Source organism: Jaculus jaculus, chromosome 13 (genome assembly GCF_020740685.1).
Source record: "Jaculus jaculus isolate mJacJac1 chromosome 13, mJacJac1.mat.Y.cur, whole genome shotgun sequence".
NCBI lineage: Eukaryota > Metazoa > Chordata > Mammalia > Rodentia > Dipodidae > Jaculus > Jaculus jaculus.
Genome location: NC_059114.1, coordinates 23,516,151 through 23,533,803, shown reverse-complemented (window position 1 = coordinate 23,533,803; position 17,653 = coordinate 23,516,151). Strand labels below are relative to the sequence as shown.

At 45.8% G+C, this 17,653-nt stretch overlaps 2 protein-coding genes across 2 annotated transcripts in view; both read right to left on the bottom strand.

Annotated features, from left to right (window-relative positions):
• The window catches only part of Aldh2 (aldehyde dehydrogenase 2 family member), a 37,820-nt gene extending 32,985 nt beyond the window's left edge, over nucleotides 1-4,835 (bottom strand). The window contains exon 1 of the mRNA XM_004670976.2: nucleotides 4,713-4,835. Within this exon, the coding sequence (XP_004671033.2) occupies nucleotides 4,713-4,835 (123 nt within the window). The remainder of the gene's footprint in view (nucleotides 1-4,712) is intronic.
• Nucleotides 4,836-6,171: 1,336 nt separating this feature from the next.
• LOC123454233 (60S ribosomal protein L37a-like) lies at nucleotides 6,172-6,472 on the bottom strand. The gene has a single exon (XM_045133009.1). The coding sequence runs from the start codon at nucleotides 6,470-6,472 to the stop codon at nucleotides 6,251-6,253; it is 222 nt and encodes a 73-aa protein (XP_044988944.1). The 3' UTR covers nucleotides 6,172-6,250.
• Nucleotides 6,473-17,653: the final 11,181 nt, after the last annotated feature.

Sequence of the window (17,653 nt, the reverse complement as noted above, 5' to 3'; positions counted from 1 at the left end):
ATTTTGTTGTTGTTGTTTTTCGAGGTAGGGTCTTGCTCTCTCGCTCTAGCCCAGGCTGACCTGGAATTCACCATGTAGTCTCAGGCTGGCCTTGAACTTATGGCAATCCTCCTACGTCAGCCTTGCAAGTGCTGGGATTAAAGGCGTGTGCCATCATGTCCAGATTACAGTCTTTTTTATTATTACTTTTTTTTTTAAATCATTGTTCCCCTCATTGTACAACTGAGTACCCTGAAATCCAGCAACTTTTCTTAAAATTTTTTTAATTTATTTATTTGAGAGCGACAGACACAGAGAGAAAGACAGATAGAGGGAGAGAGAGAGAGAATGGGCATACCAGGGCTTCCAGCCTCTGCAAACAAACTCCAGACGCGTGCACCCCCTTGTGCATCTGGCTAACGTGGGACCTGGGGAACCGAGCCTCGAACCGGGGTCCTTAGGCTTCATAGGCAAGCGCTTAACTGCTAAGCCATCTCTCCAGCCCTACTTTTAATATTTTTATTTATTTATGTGAGAGAGAGAAGAGGGAGAGAGGAGGAGGAGAGAGAGAGAGGATGGGTGCGACAGGCCACTGCCAACAAACTCCAGACGCGTGTGCCATCTTGTGCATCTGGCTTACGTGTGGTCCTGGGGAATTGAGCCTGGGTCATTTGGCTTTGCAGGCAAATGCCTTAACTGCTAAGCCATATCTCCAGCTCCGGTCTTCTTTTTAAATTGTGTGTGTATGTGTGTGCAGATACTGGTGCACATGTGGAGGGGGGGCACAAATGCATGTGGAAGCCATAGGACAGCCTCAGGTTCATTCCGTAGGAATGCCAACCAACTGGACTCCCCTAATTCGGCTGCACTGGCTGGTGAGTGCTCCAGGGATCCTCCTGTCTTCCATATCCTGTAAACTACAGTTACAGGCATCTGCCTTCATTTTACTGTGGGCTCTAGGGATCGAACTCAGGCCCCCATGTTGGCAAAGCAAATATCTTACTGACTGAGCTATCTCCCCAGGCTGTTATTGTTTCAAACAGGAGAAGATGGGCAAACTACTTACTTAATCTGTGCTGGTCAGGTGGGAAGGAGAGGACCTATCACCTGTTCTCATCCAGGTGAGACCCACCAATCTTGAAGTGTAGTGACATTCCTCGGAATGCTCACACCCTGCAGGTGGCCTTGGAAACCAACCTCAAGGCCACACGGCCAAGCAAGATGCTTCCCCCCACCCCCCCGCCTCCTCACCCCAGTAACTCCACGGTTTACCCAGGGCCTCTGCATTTTTACCAGCAAGGTTTGCAACAAGGCCAGACTGAAAATGCCAAGGGTTTTCTACAGGGACAAGATCTAGGCAGAGGTTACCCAAGAAACAGTAAGCAGGTGTCATTAGGAAATTTGAATAAACTCTGAATGTAGCAGCTAGCCCAGACCCACTGTTCCCTGAGATACATGCTTGAGAACCTAAGTGGTACGTAGCTGGCACATGCTGTCTTCTCCACACACACTCATAAATGCAAAGGAGCTATGCAAAACCACACCCACCAGGTTCTCTGCCAGGAGAGGCTGGCTGTGCTTCAGAACCCAGGTGCAGAGCCTTGCCTCCAGGTGAGCATGAAGATCTTGATCAGAGTGAAGTCTGGGCTCTTCATTTTTTTTTTTAGGGGGGGAGAGAGAGAATTGGTGTGCCAGGGCCTCAGCCACTGAAAGTGAACTCCAGACACTTGACCCACCTAGTGGACATGTGCAACTTTGGGTTCTTGCATCACCATGTGAGTCTGGCTTATGTGGGATCTGGAGAGTCAAAATGGGTTGTTAGTCTTTGCAGGCAAGTGCCTTAACCACTAAGCTCTCTCTCCAGCCAGAGTCTGAGCTCTTTGAACTTCAGTTCCACCATGCCTGAGTGCCTCTGCTAAGCATCCCACCAAGGAGAAATAACCAGTGCATCTTTGCCTTGTATGAAAAGACATTTTGCTTATTTTTTTTCTCTCTGACCAACACTGTAACGTTCCTTAAAATTGTAGAAATGGGGGCTGGAGAGATGGCTTAGTGGTTAAGGCATTTGCCTGCAAAGCCAAAGGACCTTGGTTTGATTCCCCAGGACCCACGTAAACCAGATGCATGTTGTTTGCGGTGGCTGGAGGCCCTGGCATACCGAGTTATCACTCTCCTTCTCTGTGCCTCTTTCTCTCTCCCTCCCTCCCCCCCACCTCTCTCAAATAAAAATAGAGTAAAAAATCATACAAATGTTCTGGGCATGGTGGCTGAAGGCCTTTAATCCTAGCTGAGATAGGAGGATCACCATGAGGTTGAGACCAGCTTGAGGCTATAGAGTTGGGCTCAAGTGAGACCCTACCTCAGTGTAAATGAATGAATGAGTGAATGTAGAGCACACAACTGCATTTACCTCCATGAGCCCAGCTGCCTTACTGTGGACTAGGCAGCAGGTATACCAGGGACAGCTGGGCACCACAGCTCTATCATCCACAGCCAGCCACCACCCTAAGGATGGGACTGGGTGGTGGTCCCCTTATTCACACCCAGAGTTCCTAGCACCATGGAATGTTCCCCTTAGGGGCTTACTTGTGGAAGCCTAGACGTATGCTAACCTAAACTCTGCCACTGACTTAGGCCTTTGGGAAAGTCACTTAAACCTCTTTGTGACTCAGTCTTTTCAACTGTAAGTTAGAGATAATTACAGTACCAACCTTACAAGGCTGTTGAAAAGATCACAGAAAGACAAAGCAAGGACATGCTCAGAATGATGCCCAGTGCAAACGCAGGTATTGGGGGGGCAGCTCTTATTAACTATGAGGTGTCTACATCAACTACATGAGGCCCTGTACCAAGAGATATGGTGCCACCAGGTCTCAGCACTGGAAAGGCTGAGGCTGGAGAAAGTTCAAGACCAGCTTAGGCTACAAAATGAGCTCAAGGAAAGCCCTACCTCAAAATAAAAACTAAAAAGAGGGCTGGGAATGTAGCTCACTAGTACAGCGTCTAGCATGCTCAGGGTTCTTGGTTCCATCCTCAGTACAGAGGAAAAGGAAGAAGGAAAGAGGAGGTGGGGGTAAAGGGGAGGGGAAAGAAGAGAAAGAAAGAGACAAGTCACCCCCCCCCCCCAGCACTGGGAGGCTGATGTAGGAGGATGGTGAATTCCAGGCCACCCTGGGCTATATTGTGAGACCCCTGTCTTAGAACAAAGACAGAGTGCCCTCTGGGGGCCTTTGCATTTTACAAAAGAGATTTTACTAAACCCCTAGTGTTGCCCAAACAGAACATTTTCATAACCTGCTTCCTTTTGTGTGATTCTAGCACTTTAGCCAAACACAAAGAACTAATGAAAAGAAAATTTCAGGCTGGAGACATGCTTAGTGGTTTAGGCACTTATTTGCCTGTGAAGCCTTAAGAACTCGGGTGCACTGACCCAGGACCCAAGTAAGCCAGATGCACAAGGTGGCACATGCATCTGGATTTTGTTTGCAGTGGCTAGAAGCCCAAGTGAGCCTATTCTCTCTCTCTCAAATAAATTAAGAAGAAAAAAAAAAAAGAACCAGGTGTGGTGGCGCATGCCTTTAATCCCAGCACTCGGGAGGCAGAGGTAGGTACCTTGAAAAACCAAAAATAAAGAAAAAAAGAAAGAAAGAAAAATTCTAAAATCCTGGTTGAGTAAGAATATAGTCACTTGGCATAGCTAGATTCTGGAAAACCTCAGCCTCCTGAACGCTGGGACTTTATAAAGGAGTGTGCCACCTTCACACAGCTCTTTTTATGTTTTGGTTTTTCGAGGTAAGGTCTCACTTCTACCCACGCTGACCTGGAATTTATTATATAGTCTCAGGCTAGCCTTGAACTCAACAGTGATCCTGTGTTTAAAAAAAAAAAAAAAAAGCTAAAAGTTAAACTAATTTACTGATTTACTGTAAAAATCAATTGTTGAGCTAAACTTATCTTTATCAGCAGATGGAGAAAAAAAAAAAAAAATCCCAAAGAGGGAACTGTCCAGAAAGGGCCCAGAGGTACGAAAAGGAAAAAAAAAAAAGGCAGTTTAGGCCAGAACAAAATAAAATGGAGTTCATTGTCAGGGTGGCCTGACTACAAAAATGACTGATTCCCAAATTGCCACATCTTGTTTGTTCACTTACCCCTCCCCTGGCCTATGAAAGCTGTAAAATGGAAATAAAATCTCAGGTCAGGGCCAGAGCTTCTTTGGAGGGCTTCCTCCAGCTCTTTGGGCCCTGGGGAAATAAACTCTGCTTTCACTCATACTGGCGTGGGAATGATCTTTGCAGAGAATTTCTGCAACGATCCTCCTACCAAAGTCTCCACATTGCTGGGATTAAATGCCTGTGCCACCACACCCGGCCTTCCCCTTTCTTTCTTATGAACTTCCTTGGCCAAGACATGCAAGAGTCAGAGGGGGACCAGGCTGAGCCGCCGCGTCGCGGGGCTGGGTGACGCTGCGCGCTCCGCGGGCTCCGTGGCCAAGGCCCACGGGCGATGCCACCGAACCCGCGACAGAGGCCCTGGAGAGCCCCGCACCGGGCTCATCAGAGGCTCAAGTCGGCAGCAGGATAAAAGGAGCCTGGACCGTCCTAAGCGACGGACGAGGCCGGGAGGGAACCAGCAAAGCGCAAGCACAGCGAGCGCCGGGGTAAACTGAGGCCCGCAGCCAGGCACACAGCCCAGCCTTCCTCCCCGGGCCCGGGGAACAAAGCGGGAGAACCCACCTGATTGTAGAAGACCTCGGGCTGCTGGTTGGGCGACGGCACGGCCTGGGTGGCGGCGGCCGACAGCAGGCGGCGGCCCAGGCGCGGGCCGAGGCGGGCGGCGAGCGCGGCGGTGCGCAGCATGCTGTGCGGGGCGGCGGGGCAGGGACGCGGGCGGACGCGGCGGGGCCGGCGGAGTTGCCCAGGCCCGGGGTGCCCGCCCCGCGCCGCCCCGCCCCGCGCCGCCGCCAATGGGAGACGGCGACCCCGGGGTCCTCGGCTTCCCCGCCCCGGGCGCGAGCGCGCCGCCGGCCACTGGAGGGCGTGCGGGGTCCCGCGCTCGCCGAGCCCTCCGGTGTACCGGCCTGCGGCGGGTCGGGAAGGGACGCGCGAGACCTGAACGAGGAGCAGCAGGTGGTCTGGTGACGGTCCAGGGAAGAGCACCCCAAACGAGCACCGCGTGCAGAGGCCCCGGGGTGGGAGGCACCCCGGCGTGCTAGGGAAGTGCAAAGGGATGAGAGCCCCGGGGGAGAGTGGTGAGATGTGGGCAAGGCCAGCGCAGGGAAGGGTTGGGAACAGATGACTTTGCTCTCGGTTTTTGTTTTTTTGTTTTGTTTTGTTTTGTTTTTCGAGACAGGGTCTCACTCTATCCCAGTCTCAACTGGAACTCATTCTGTAGTCCCAGGCTGGCCTCAAATTCACAGTGATCCTCCTACCTCTGGCCTTTCAAGTGCTGTGATCAAAGGCGTGCGCCACCACGCACAGCCCCACAGCTGTTTTTAGCTATTTTATTTTATTGGTTTTTTGAGGCAGGGTCTCACTGTAGCCCAGGCTGACCTGGAATTCACGATGGAGTCTCCGGGTGGCCTCTAACGGCGATCCTCCTACCTCTGCCACCCAAGGAGTGCTGGGATTAAAGCTGTGCGCCATACCTGACATTATTTATTTATTTATTTTTGTTTGTTTGCTTTTTGGTTCTTTATTTTTTTTCATGTACAAAATGGTCTACTTCAATGTCTCCAACTTAAGAACATTTTCAGAAGCCACGCGTGGTGGCACACGCCTTTAATCCCAGCACTCAGAAGGCAGAGGTAAGATTGCTGTGAGTTCGAGGCCACCCGGAGACTCCATTGTGAATTCCAGGTCACCCTGGGCTAGAGTGAGACCCTACCTCAAAAAACAAAACAAAAAAAAGTAACATTTTCAGAAATACATTTTTAACAAACTAAAATTTAAGCTGGGCATGATGCTACACTCCTTTAACACCAACACTCAGGACTCAGAGGTAGGAAGATTGCCGTGAGTTCAAGGCCAGCCTGAGACTACATAGTGAATTTCAGGTCAGCCTCAGCTACATAGGGAATGTGGACCACCCTGGACTACCTAAGCCCCACCCTGGCAACAAAACCACTTTGAAAAGTGCAACAGGGACAGAATACACAGCAAAATGTCTATTATAATTAACAGCAAACAAGTTGACTTTGTTACATAACTTAACCCATTTATTGCAGGCCAGGGATGTCTCAAATGACAGGGCTTCTGCTGGTCCTTCAGTTCCTTCAGTCACGTCTGACAGCAGACGTGGCTGTGACAGCAGAAGTGGGGTTGTAGGTCCAGGCCCCTCCAGTCACAGTCTTCATGCAGGAACCACAGTGCCAGATGCCCACAGCCCATTGTTTCATCTTGGTTTTGCCACGGAAGGAGCAAGTGTACTTGGCGTAATGGCTGATTTCAATTTTCTTCACCATTTTCCGGAGGGAGGCCCCCATAGTGGGTCCCATACTTACCAACGATGCCAACCTTCCTGGTGCGCTTGGCCATGTCACTGTGAGCTGAGCCAGGTAAGATCTCCCTCTATCCCAGGTTGACCTGGAATCCACTATGTAGTCTCAGGGTAGCCTTGAACTCCTGGTGATTCTCCTACCTCTGCCTCCAAAGTGTTGGAATTAAAGACATACACCACACTTATTTTTATTTTTTTAAATTTTTTATTTATTTTTTTTATTTGAGAGCAACAGACACAGAGAAGGACAGATAGAGGGAGAGAGAGAGAATGGGCACGCCAGGGCTTCCAGCCTCTGCAAACGAACTCCAGACGCGTGCGCCCCTGTACATCTGTCTAATGTGGGACCTGGGGAACCGAGCCTCGAACCGGGGTCCTTAGGCTTCACAGGCAAGCGCTTAACCGCTAAGCCATCTCTCCAGCCCTATTGTTTGTTTTTTTGAGGTAGGGTTTCACTCTAGCTCAGGCTGACCTGGATTCACTATGTAGTTTGAGTGACCTCGAACTCACAGCGATTCTCCTACCCCTGCCTCCCAAGTACTGCGATGAAAGGCGTGTGCCACCACACCTGGCTTTTACTTTTTATTTTTTTTAAGAGAGAGACTGTGTGTGTGCCAGCACATCTTGCCACTGCAAATGAACTCCAGACCAGACACAGGTACCACTTTGTGGCTTTACGTAGGTATTAGGGACTCAAATGTGGGCCAGCAGGCTCGTTAGCAAGTGCCTCTAACCACTGAGCAATCTCTCCAGCCCTCTCATCATTGGAGAACCGATGGCAGAAGATTGGGTGTAGGAGTGAGGCCCCTGACAATGCTTTTATTCCATGGACAACCTGGAACTGAAGGTACCAAACTGACGCCATGACAGGCTTCAGTAAGGTGTCACCCTAACTAGGCCTAAGTTTCAGTTTCCTGGAGAAGCAGGCAAGACTTCTGGGAAAGAGTGGGATGTTAATCAACACTGACCCTGACATGTAGCTGGAGAATGTTCTACGTCACTAGTCATCAGGGAAATGCAGATTAAAACTACATTGAGATTCCATCTCACTCCTGTCAGATTGGCCACCATCATGAAAACAAATGATCATAAATGTTGGCGAGGATGTGGAAAAACAGGAACCCTTCTACACTGCTGGTGGGAATGCAATCTGGTCCAGCCATTGTGGAAATCAGTGTGGAGGTTCCTAAAACAGCTAAAGATTGATCTACCATATGACCCTGCTATAGCACTCCTAGGCATATATCCCAAGGACTCATCTCATTTCCTTAGAAGTACGTGCTCAACCATGTTTATTGCTGCTCAATTTATAATAGCTGGGAAATGGAACCAGCCTAGATGTCCCTCAACTGATGAGTGGATAATAAAGACATGGCACATTTATACAATGGAGTTCTACTCAGCGGTAAAGAAAAAGTTATGAAATTTGCAGAAAAATGGATGGATCTGGAAAGGATTAGTATACTAAGTGAGGTAACCCAGGCCCAGAAAGCCAAGCGCCACATGTTCTCCCTCATATGTGGATCCTAGCTACAGATGATTGGGCTTCTGCATGAGAAGGAAAATACTTAGTAGCAGAGGCCAGTAAGCTAAAAAGGAGACATAAAGGGAAGAGAAAGGAAGGGAGGAGGGTGCTTAATAGGTTGGTATTGTATATATGTAAGTACAATGATTGAGATGGGGAGGTAATATGATGGAGAATGGAATGTCAAAGGGGAAAGTGGGGGGGGGGAGAGTATTACCATGGGATATATATATATATATATATATATTTTTTTTTTCATACAGGGTTGCTTTTATTCCATGTTCAACCTGTGCAGAGGACCTGTCACAACCTGAACGGTATGAGGTGCCATGGCACCCCCAGAGCTCGGTGGCACAAGTGGTGGGAGTGCGGCCTCCCTGACAGTGTCCAGGTAAACCAACACTGGCCCACCAGGGACAGAAGTTCGTGAACGGAATCCCCACTGAGCTGCTGGTGGGGGCCTAGACACGCATTGGCAGCAGGAGTGAAATAGAGCCTCCAGGGGCCCTGTGACAAGTAGTCCCCACAGCCAACGTGGTGGTTGATAAAAACCGAAATGAGAAATCGGAGAGCAGTGCCTCGAAACGTCCCCACTGTGGACGCCAGGGGCTTGAAGGCACAGAGCTGTGTCGGGATGAAGAGCCCCAGGCGCAGTCCCAGTCCATGGGATATTTTTTTATAATCATGGAAAATGTTAATAAAAATTTAAAAAAAAATACCAAAGTTCAGGGAAAAAAAAAAAAGAATTTCCTAAGGATGACATTTAGGTTGTTTCCAATCTTTTTCTATTACAATGACACGATGTGTATCTTTGACCCAAGAAATTTGCAAAAACAGAACCACCAAGTCAAAGATATTTACAAATTAAAATATGGATATATATATACACACACACACACACACACATATATATATATATACATATAAACACACACACACACACACACAGGCATACACATGCATATGAAGAGCCAACCTGACTCCATTTTAACAGCAAGAGCCATTTTGATATAATGACTAAGTTAAGTTTCTGTTTCTATGTCTGAGCTGGGGCCACAAATTGTTCCCTGGTTACTGCTCCCAGGATTGTGTATTCATAACATCCCAGGAAGTAGTTTAACTGTAACAGCTGGTCTGCTTCTGCCACCACGCTTGCTTGCTTCTGAAAACCCCCTACGCTGTGATTTCTATGGTTTCACCCAATAAAAAGTGCCTGAAGCCGGGCGTGGTGGTGCATGCCTTTAATCCCAGCACTCAGGAGGCAGAGGTAGGAGGATTGCCATGAGCTCAAGGCCATCCTGAAACTCCATAGTGAATTCTAGGTCAGCCTGGGCTACAGTGAGACCCTACCTCAAAAAACTAAAATAAAGAGCCTGAGAAGCTGATTCGGGGCTGCTCTCTACACCCTGCCTTAGGGAGGCAGTTGCCGGACCTTCTTTATTGTTCACAATTAAAAGCTTGCTTCAATTTGGCCATAATTTGTGGTTGGTGTTCTTTATTCTTGCAAATCTGAGTTAACACATACATGCCACAAACATACACAGGCCAAAAAGAGAAAAAAATACAGAAAGACAAAAAAAAAAAAGTATCCACCAAGTCCTAGAAGGGTTGGAAATAGTATTTGCACTCTTTTTTTTTTTTTAATTTTATCTATTTTATTTATTTGAGACAGAGAGAGGGAGAGAGAGAATGGGCGCACCAGGGCCTCTAGCCACTGCAAATGAATTCGAGACACATGCGCCACCATGTGCCTCCGGCTTACATGGGACCTGGAGAATTGAACCTGGGTCCTTAGGCTTCACAGGCATGCACCTTAACCACTAAGCCATCCCTCCAGCCCATAGTTAACCTCTTCTTGACAGTGTGTACCAATACCTACTTGTACTTATTGTCCTATCAGGAGATGCCCCTGGCCTGGGAAGTGCCTCCAACCCCTCACCCTGACTTCTAAAAGTAGGATCCAAAGCAAACAACATTGTACGCACATGGGTTAGTAAGGCATACATGTGCCAGGTGTGATGGGTGATGGTACATACCTTTAATCCCAGCACTTGAGAGGCAGAAGGACTACTGAGTTAGAGAGCAGCCTGAGACTACATAGTGAATTCCAGGTCATCCTGGGCTAGCGTGAGACTTTACCTCAAAAAAACCAGAGAGAGAGAGAGAGCATCATACACATTGAATTGCACCCGGCATTTGGAGCCAGACCCCCAAGGTAATTCTTCTGCATGTTAAGTTTGAGAAGCATCGCAGCCTTATCAAATCCAAGCCGGTACTCAGTGCTGATGAAGCTCGCGGAGCCCTGTGCCCTCACTTAAGCACACCCTTCTCTCTTTCTGTAAGTGCTGAGATTATACGCAGGGCCTTGCGCATGCTAGGTAAACCCTGCATCACTGAGCTACATCTGCAGCCCAGCCTCCTCATCTTTGGCTCATTGTTTTTTTAAAGATTTTATTTATGTATTTACTTGAGAGAGAGAGACAGAGGAAGAGGCAGAGAGAGAAAGAGAGAGAATGGGCACGCCAGTTTTCCAGCCACTGCAGACAAACTCCAGACATGTGCACCCCCTCGTGTATCTGGCTAACATGGGTCCTGCGGAATCGAACCTGGGTCCTTAGGCTTCGCAAGCAAATGCCTTAACCGCTAAGCCATCTCCCCAGCCCTGGTTCATTTTTTTTTAAATTTTTTTGTTTGTTTTCATTTAGTAGCTTCTCTCAAACATTAAAAAAAAATATATTTTAGTTTTTGAGCCGGGCGTGGTGGTGCATACCTTTAATCCCAGCATTCAGGAGGCAGAGGTAGGAGGATCACTGAGAGTTTGAGGCCACCCTGAGACCACAGAGTGAATTCCAGGACAGCCTGAGCTAGAGTGAAAACCTACCTAGAAAAAAAAAAAGTTATATATATACATTTGAGAGAAAAAGGTGTGCCAGGGCCTCTAGCTACTGCAAACTACCTCCGCACTCATGCGCCGCCTTGTGTATCTGGCTTTACATGGGTACTGGGGAATCCAACCCGGGTCCTTAGGCTTTGCAGACAAGCTCTTCACTGCTGAGCCATCTCTCCATTTCCCTTTGGCTCCTTTTTGACTATAGCCCTGGAGAAATAACTGCTATGCATTTGAGCCTAGACTGCTGTTCTCTTCACTTTTCAAGTGAAAAGCAAAGAAGGCCAAGAGAAGGAAAATTGCTTCCCAAGATCACAGCTAGTCTGGTGGGGCCAGGATTCAAATCCAATTGGATTTGCAACACTTGAATCCAGAACCAAGATTCTCCTCCTTGAGGCAACTCCAGCCAGGATCTTCTGGACCTGCTCAACTAGCTCCCTCCTCAAGCTTAGCCATCAAAGCACACAAATTAAGCCCCACCTCAGGTGAAGATCGGGCTAATTGGAAAGCTAATTGAAAAAAGGTTGATCTTTGCACAGGCCAAGCCTAGGGACATGGAAAACTATGAGTCCTGGGTGGAGCTTCTTGAAGACAAGGAAACTCACAGCTTCTCCAAAGATTTCCTGAGGAAATAAACCTGAACAAACAACTCATGACCTGATCTAATGCAAACTCATAATGCGTCTCATGCTGACTCCCCATAGCTTTGACTGCCTGAACCTAAACAAAAGCTGCAAGTACAGTCAGTTCATATTTTGTACATTGTGTGTTCATTTCGCATGTATCCAAACACCGCTGGACAGTATACAACAACCCCACACCACATGATGAGACAACAATGAAGGCCTCGAGAAACTCGAGCACTCATCACTGGAGTAACCCCAGGCCTTCTTCCCGTGTTGCCCAAAAAACCTCACCACTGCTAAGGCAGTTACTGCTTTTTGCAGACACCTGAAGATAAATGGGACCCGACTCACTGACTTTTTTTTTTTTTAATTTATTTGAGAGCGACAGACACAGAGAGAAAGACAGATGGAGGGAGAGAGAATGGGCGCGACAGGGCTTCCAGCCTCTGCAAACGAACTCCAGACGCGTGCGCCCCCTTGTGCATCTGGCTAACGTGGGACCTGGGGAACCGAGCCTCGAACCGGGGTCCTTAGGCTTCACAGGCAAGCGCTTAACCGCTAAGCCATCTCTCCAGCCCCTCACTGACTGTTTATTCTAATCGTGTGGGTGTCAGTAGAGGTGAGGGTGATGGCACATGTGGGGCGGTCAGAGGACAGAGGACAGCCTCCCTCGTCTTTCACCTTGTTTGAGACAGGGTCCTTTGTTGTTTACTGCTGCTACTTAGACCACACTAGCGGGTCTGCAAACATCAGAGAATTTTGCCTCCAGCTCCCACCTTCCTGTAGGAGTACTGGAATTACTGATAGTACCTGAAATCAGGGCTCGAGGCCAAGATAACAGGAGGCTGTGTGCAGAATGAGGAGGGAGAAGCAAGGGAGCAAGAACCTTCCAGAGATGGTGACCTCCATTGAACCCTGGGAACTCAGGCAATCTCAGGCCCCTACAGAATCCAGCTGGCTGTGGGCCAGGAGCAGAGCAGAGGACCATGTGTTCCCACTTATTTTAGGATAGAATGTGTTGTTCCCAATTCCAAGACAGGGTGGGCCATGCTGGGAGGAATCCCATAAATACAAGAATGAACCCCATACCAAGCCCATTCTCCCTCCTCACACTGGTGCCTGGGTGCTGTGACAGTGATATATGTTGACTTTCTTTTTTTTTTTTTTTAACGAGGTTTGCTCTCACTCTAGACCAGGCTGATCTGGAATTCACTATGTAGTCTCAGAGTGGCCTCAAACTCCCAGCGATCCTCCCACCTCTGCTTCCCAAGGGCTGGGATTAAAGGCATGTGTCACCACACCTAGCAGGATTTACTTACTGATGTGTAGCTTGCCCAGGGATCCCCTCTCTGCCTCCTGAATGCCGGGTTTACAGGCAGGCTGTCACACCCACCCAGCATCTAAGTGGGTTTTGGAATCCAAATTCTAGACCTGTCTGTGTGGCAAACACTTCTATCTACTGAGGTCTATAGTTTCTCCGTAGCCCCATAGTTTCCATTTTTTGTTTTGTTTTTGCATGTGTGTGTGATATGTGTGCATGTGTATGTGAATGCATTTATGTACATGGGGAGGCCAAAGATCAATGTTGGATATATTCCTCAATGGCTCTTCATCTTATTTTTTTGATTTATTTATTTAGTTATATTTCATTTATTTTTGAAAGAGGGAAAATGGGTGTGTGAGGGCCTCTCACCACTGCAAACGAACTCCAGATACATGTTTCACTGATTCTTTGGATTTTTTTTTTTTTTTTGGTTTCTATTTCATTAATTTCTGTCCTAATCTTATTATTTATTCCTGTCTACTAATTTTCGGTTTGCCTTGTTCTTCTTTTTCCAAGGCTTTAAGGTGAAGCATTAGGTTGTTTACTTGATACTATTCTAGTTTCTTAATATAGGCACTTAAAGCTATAAATTTCCCTCTTAGGACTGCTTTCATTGTGTCCCAAAGGTTTTGGTATGTTGTGTTCTCATTATAATTTGACTCTATGAATTTTTTGATTTCCTTCTTGATTTCTTCATTGACCCATTCATCATTTAGTAGTGTATTGTTTAGTTTCCATGGTTTTGTGTATGCTCTACAGCTTTTCTTGGTTTTTCCGAGGTAGGGTCTCACTCTAGCTCAGGCTGACTTGGAATTCACTGTGCAGTCTCTAGGTGGCCACGAAGTCACAGTGATCCTCCTACCTCTGCCTCCCAATTGCTAGGATTAAAGGAGTGTGCAACCGTGCCCAGCTATTATTTACTTTTTTTGAGTTCTTTGTATATCCTGGATATTAGTCCTCTGTCAGATGTACAGATGGCAAAGATTTTCTCCTATTCTGTAGGTTGCCTTTTTGCTCTATTCACAGTGTCCTTTGCTATACAAAAGCTTTATGATTTCATGAGGTCCCAGTGGTTGATTAGTGATTTTATTTCCTGAGCAACTGGGGTTATATTCAGAAAGTCATTGTGTATACCAATACCTTGAAGATTTTCCCCTACTTTTTCCTCTAGCAGTTTCAGAGTTTCAGGTCTGATATTAAGATCTTTGATCCTTTTGAACTTAATTTTTGTGCATGGAAAGAGTTAAGAATCTATTTTCATCCTTCTATATATAGATATCTAGTTTTCCCAGCACCATTTGTTGAAGAGGCTGTCTTTTCTCCAATAAGTGGTTTTGGCATTTTTGTTGAAGATCAGGTGACTATAGTTGACTGGACTTAAATCTGGGTCCTCTATTCTGTTCCATTGATCTACATGTCTGTTTTTGTGCCAGTACCAAGCTGTTTTGGTTACTAAAGCTCTGTAATGTAGGTTAAAATCAGGTATGGTGATACCACCAGCCTTATTTTTGTTGCTCAAATTTGTTTTGGATATTCAAAGATTTTGTACTTCCAAGTAAATTTTAGGATTGTTTCTTCTACTTCCATAAAGAATGCTATTGGAATTTTGATAGGGATTGCATTAAATATGTAGATTGCTTTTGGTAAGATTGACATTTTTACAATACTGATTGTTCTAATTCAAGAACATGGAGTGTCTTTCCATTTCCTTGTGTCTTCTGCAATTTCTCACTTGAGTGTTTTAAAGTTTTAATTATAGAGATCTTTCACTTCCTTGGTTAGGTTTATTCCAAGGTACTTTATTTATTTATTTATTTTTGTAAGCAGTTGTGAATGGGAGTGATTCTCTGACTTCATCCTTCCCAATTTTTTTTTTTTTTTTTTGAGGTAGGGTCTCACTCAGCTCAGGCTGATCTGGGATTCACTCTGTAGTCTCAGGGTGGCCTTGAACTCATGGTGGTCCTCCTACTTCTGCTGGGATTAAAGGCGTGTGCCACCACACCTGGCTTTATCCTAATCTTTGTTCTTTATTTCTTTCCATCTACTGATTTTTTTATTTTTACTTATTTATTTATTTAGGGTTGTTGAGGTAGCACCTCGCCCCAGCCCAGGCTGACCTGGAATTCATTATGTAGTCTCAGGGTGGCCTTGAACTCAAGGCAATCCTATCTCTGCCTCCCAAGTGCTGGGATTAAAGGCATGGGCCACCACACCCAGCATCATCTACTGGTTTTTGGTTTACCTTGTTCATCTTTTTTCAAGGCCTGAAGATAAAGCATTAAGTTATTTACTTGCGAGCTTTCTAATTTTTATTTAATTTAATTAATTTATTTATTTGAGAACAAGACAGAGGAAGAGGCAGAGAGAAGGAGAGAAATGGGTATGCCAGGGCCTTTAGCCACTATAAACAATTCCAGATGCGTGTGCCCCCTTGTGCATCTGGCTCACATGGATCCTGGGGAATTGAACCAGGGTCCTTAGGCTATGCAGGCAAATGCCTTAACCATTAAGCCATCTCCCCAGCCCCTAATTTCTTAATATAGGCACTTAAAGCAATAAGTTTCCCTCTTGGAACTTCCTTTGTTGTGTTCCAAAGGTTTTGGTATGTTGTGTTCTTACTATCATTTGATTCTATGAATTTTTAAAAAACATATTTATTTTTGTAACCCAGTCTGCAAATATGTGTCTTTTGGGTAGGGCATTAAGGCCAATGATTTTCAGTTATTATTGAAAGGTGTGTGTTTATTCTCTCCATTCTTACTATTTTGAGGTTCTTCCAGTTTTTCCTTTACTCTCTTGCATTAACTAGTATTTGAATATGGTTTATTTTTTCTTGGTTCCTTATGTGTGTGCTTTTCTTTCTTTTCCATATGGAGGATTCTTTCAAGTATTTTCTGTAGAACTGGTTTAGTGTTCATATGTTCCTTCAGCCTGTTTTTGTTTGGAATATCCTTATTTCTCCATAATAATCTTGGTTGACAGTTGTTACCTTTCAGAAATTGGAATACATCACTGCAAGCCCTTCTGGCTTTTCAAGTCTGTGTTGAGTAACCTGCTATTATCCTGATGAGCTTGCCTTTGTATGTGACTTGATTTTCCTAACTGCTTTCAATGTATTTTCTTTGGTTTGTGTGTTTTGTAGTTTAACTATAACATGACAGTGAGAGGTTCTTTCCTAATTTTGTTTGTTTGGCATTCTAAAGGCTTCCTGGATCTGTATTGGCATTACTTTCCATATTTGGGGTAAGGTTTCTTCTATGATTTTGTTGAAAATACCTCCTATGCATTTGGAGTGAAACTCTTTCTCCTTCTACTATGCCCTGAATTCTTATGTTTGATCTCTTTGTAGTGTCCTGAGTGTCTTGAAATTCCCATTTATACTTTCCTATTAGTTTGTCTTTCTCTTTGTTGGACTGTGTTAGATCTGCCACCTGGTCTTCTAGTTTGGATATTCTGTTCTCTCCTTGATGCATTCTACTGGTAAGACTTTCTATAGAGTTTTTTTTTTATTGTTGTTTTTTTGAGGTAGGGTCTCACTGTGGTCCAGGCTGACCTAGAATTAACTGTGTTTCAGGGTGGCCTCGAACTCACGGCGATCCTCCTACCTCTGCCTCCCAAGTGCTGGGATTAAAGGCGTGCACCACCACGCCTGGCTTTTCTACAGAGTTTTCTATTTGTCTTACTCTGTTTTTTATTTCTAATATTTCTGATTGGTATTTTTTCATTAATTCTACTTCCTTACTGGTTTTTCAAGGTAGGGTCTTGCTGTAGCCCAGGCTGACCTGGAATTCACTATGTAGTCTCAGGGTGGCCTCGAATTCACAGTGATCCTCCTACCTCCGCCTCCCAAGTGCTGGAATTATCTTTTTTTGATTTCTTTAAGTATAGATCTAATCATTAAAAAGAAAATCTTTGTCAGGCATCTCATCTAAAACAGTCTCACTAGAGGTCACTTCTGGTGGATTTATAATTTTTGGTGGGCTGGTATTGTCTCGATTTTTTTGTGTATCTTGTATTATAATGTAGAGATTTTTACATTTTGAGTTAGGTTTTTTTTTTTTTTTTTCCGAGATAGGGTCTCACTCTAGCCCAGCCTGACCTGGAATTCACTATGGAGTCTCAGGATGGCCTTGAACTCGTGGCAATCCTCCTACCTCTGCCTCCTGAGTGCTGGGATTAAAGTTGTGCGCCACCATGCCCAACTTGAGTTAAGGTTTTTAAGATTTTAAAAAAAAATTTTTTTCTTTGTTCATTTTTTATTTATTTATTTGAGAGCAGCAGATATAGAGAGAAAGACAGATAGAGGGAGAGAGAGAGAATGGGCGCACCAGGGCTTCCAGCCACTGCAAACGAACTCCAGACGCGTGCGCCCCCTTGTGCATCTGGCTAACGTGGGACCTGGGGAAACGAGCCTCGAACTGGGGTCCTTAGGCTTCACAGGCAAGCGCTTAACCGCTAAGCCATCTCTCCAGCCCAAGATTTTATTTTTATTTATTCATTTATTAGAGACAGAGAGGGAGAGGGAGAGAATGGGTGTGCCAGGATCTCTAGCCACTACAAACAAACTCCATACAGATGTGCTACCATGTGCATATGGCTTGCATGGGACCTGGAGAAGCAAACCAGGGTCCTTAGGCTTTGCAGTCATGTGCCTTAACCACTAAGCCATCTCTCCAGACCCTCTTGAACTAATTTGATGCTTGGGTTTTCTAATTATCTGCAGTGTTCTTAGCTGTGTAAACCCGACTTTATATATCTACAGGGTAAGAGTTTAAGATGCCAAGTGTAGCTCTTATACTCCAAAAAAAACAACAGAA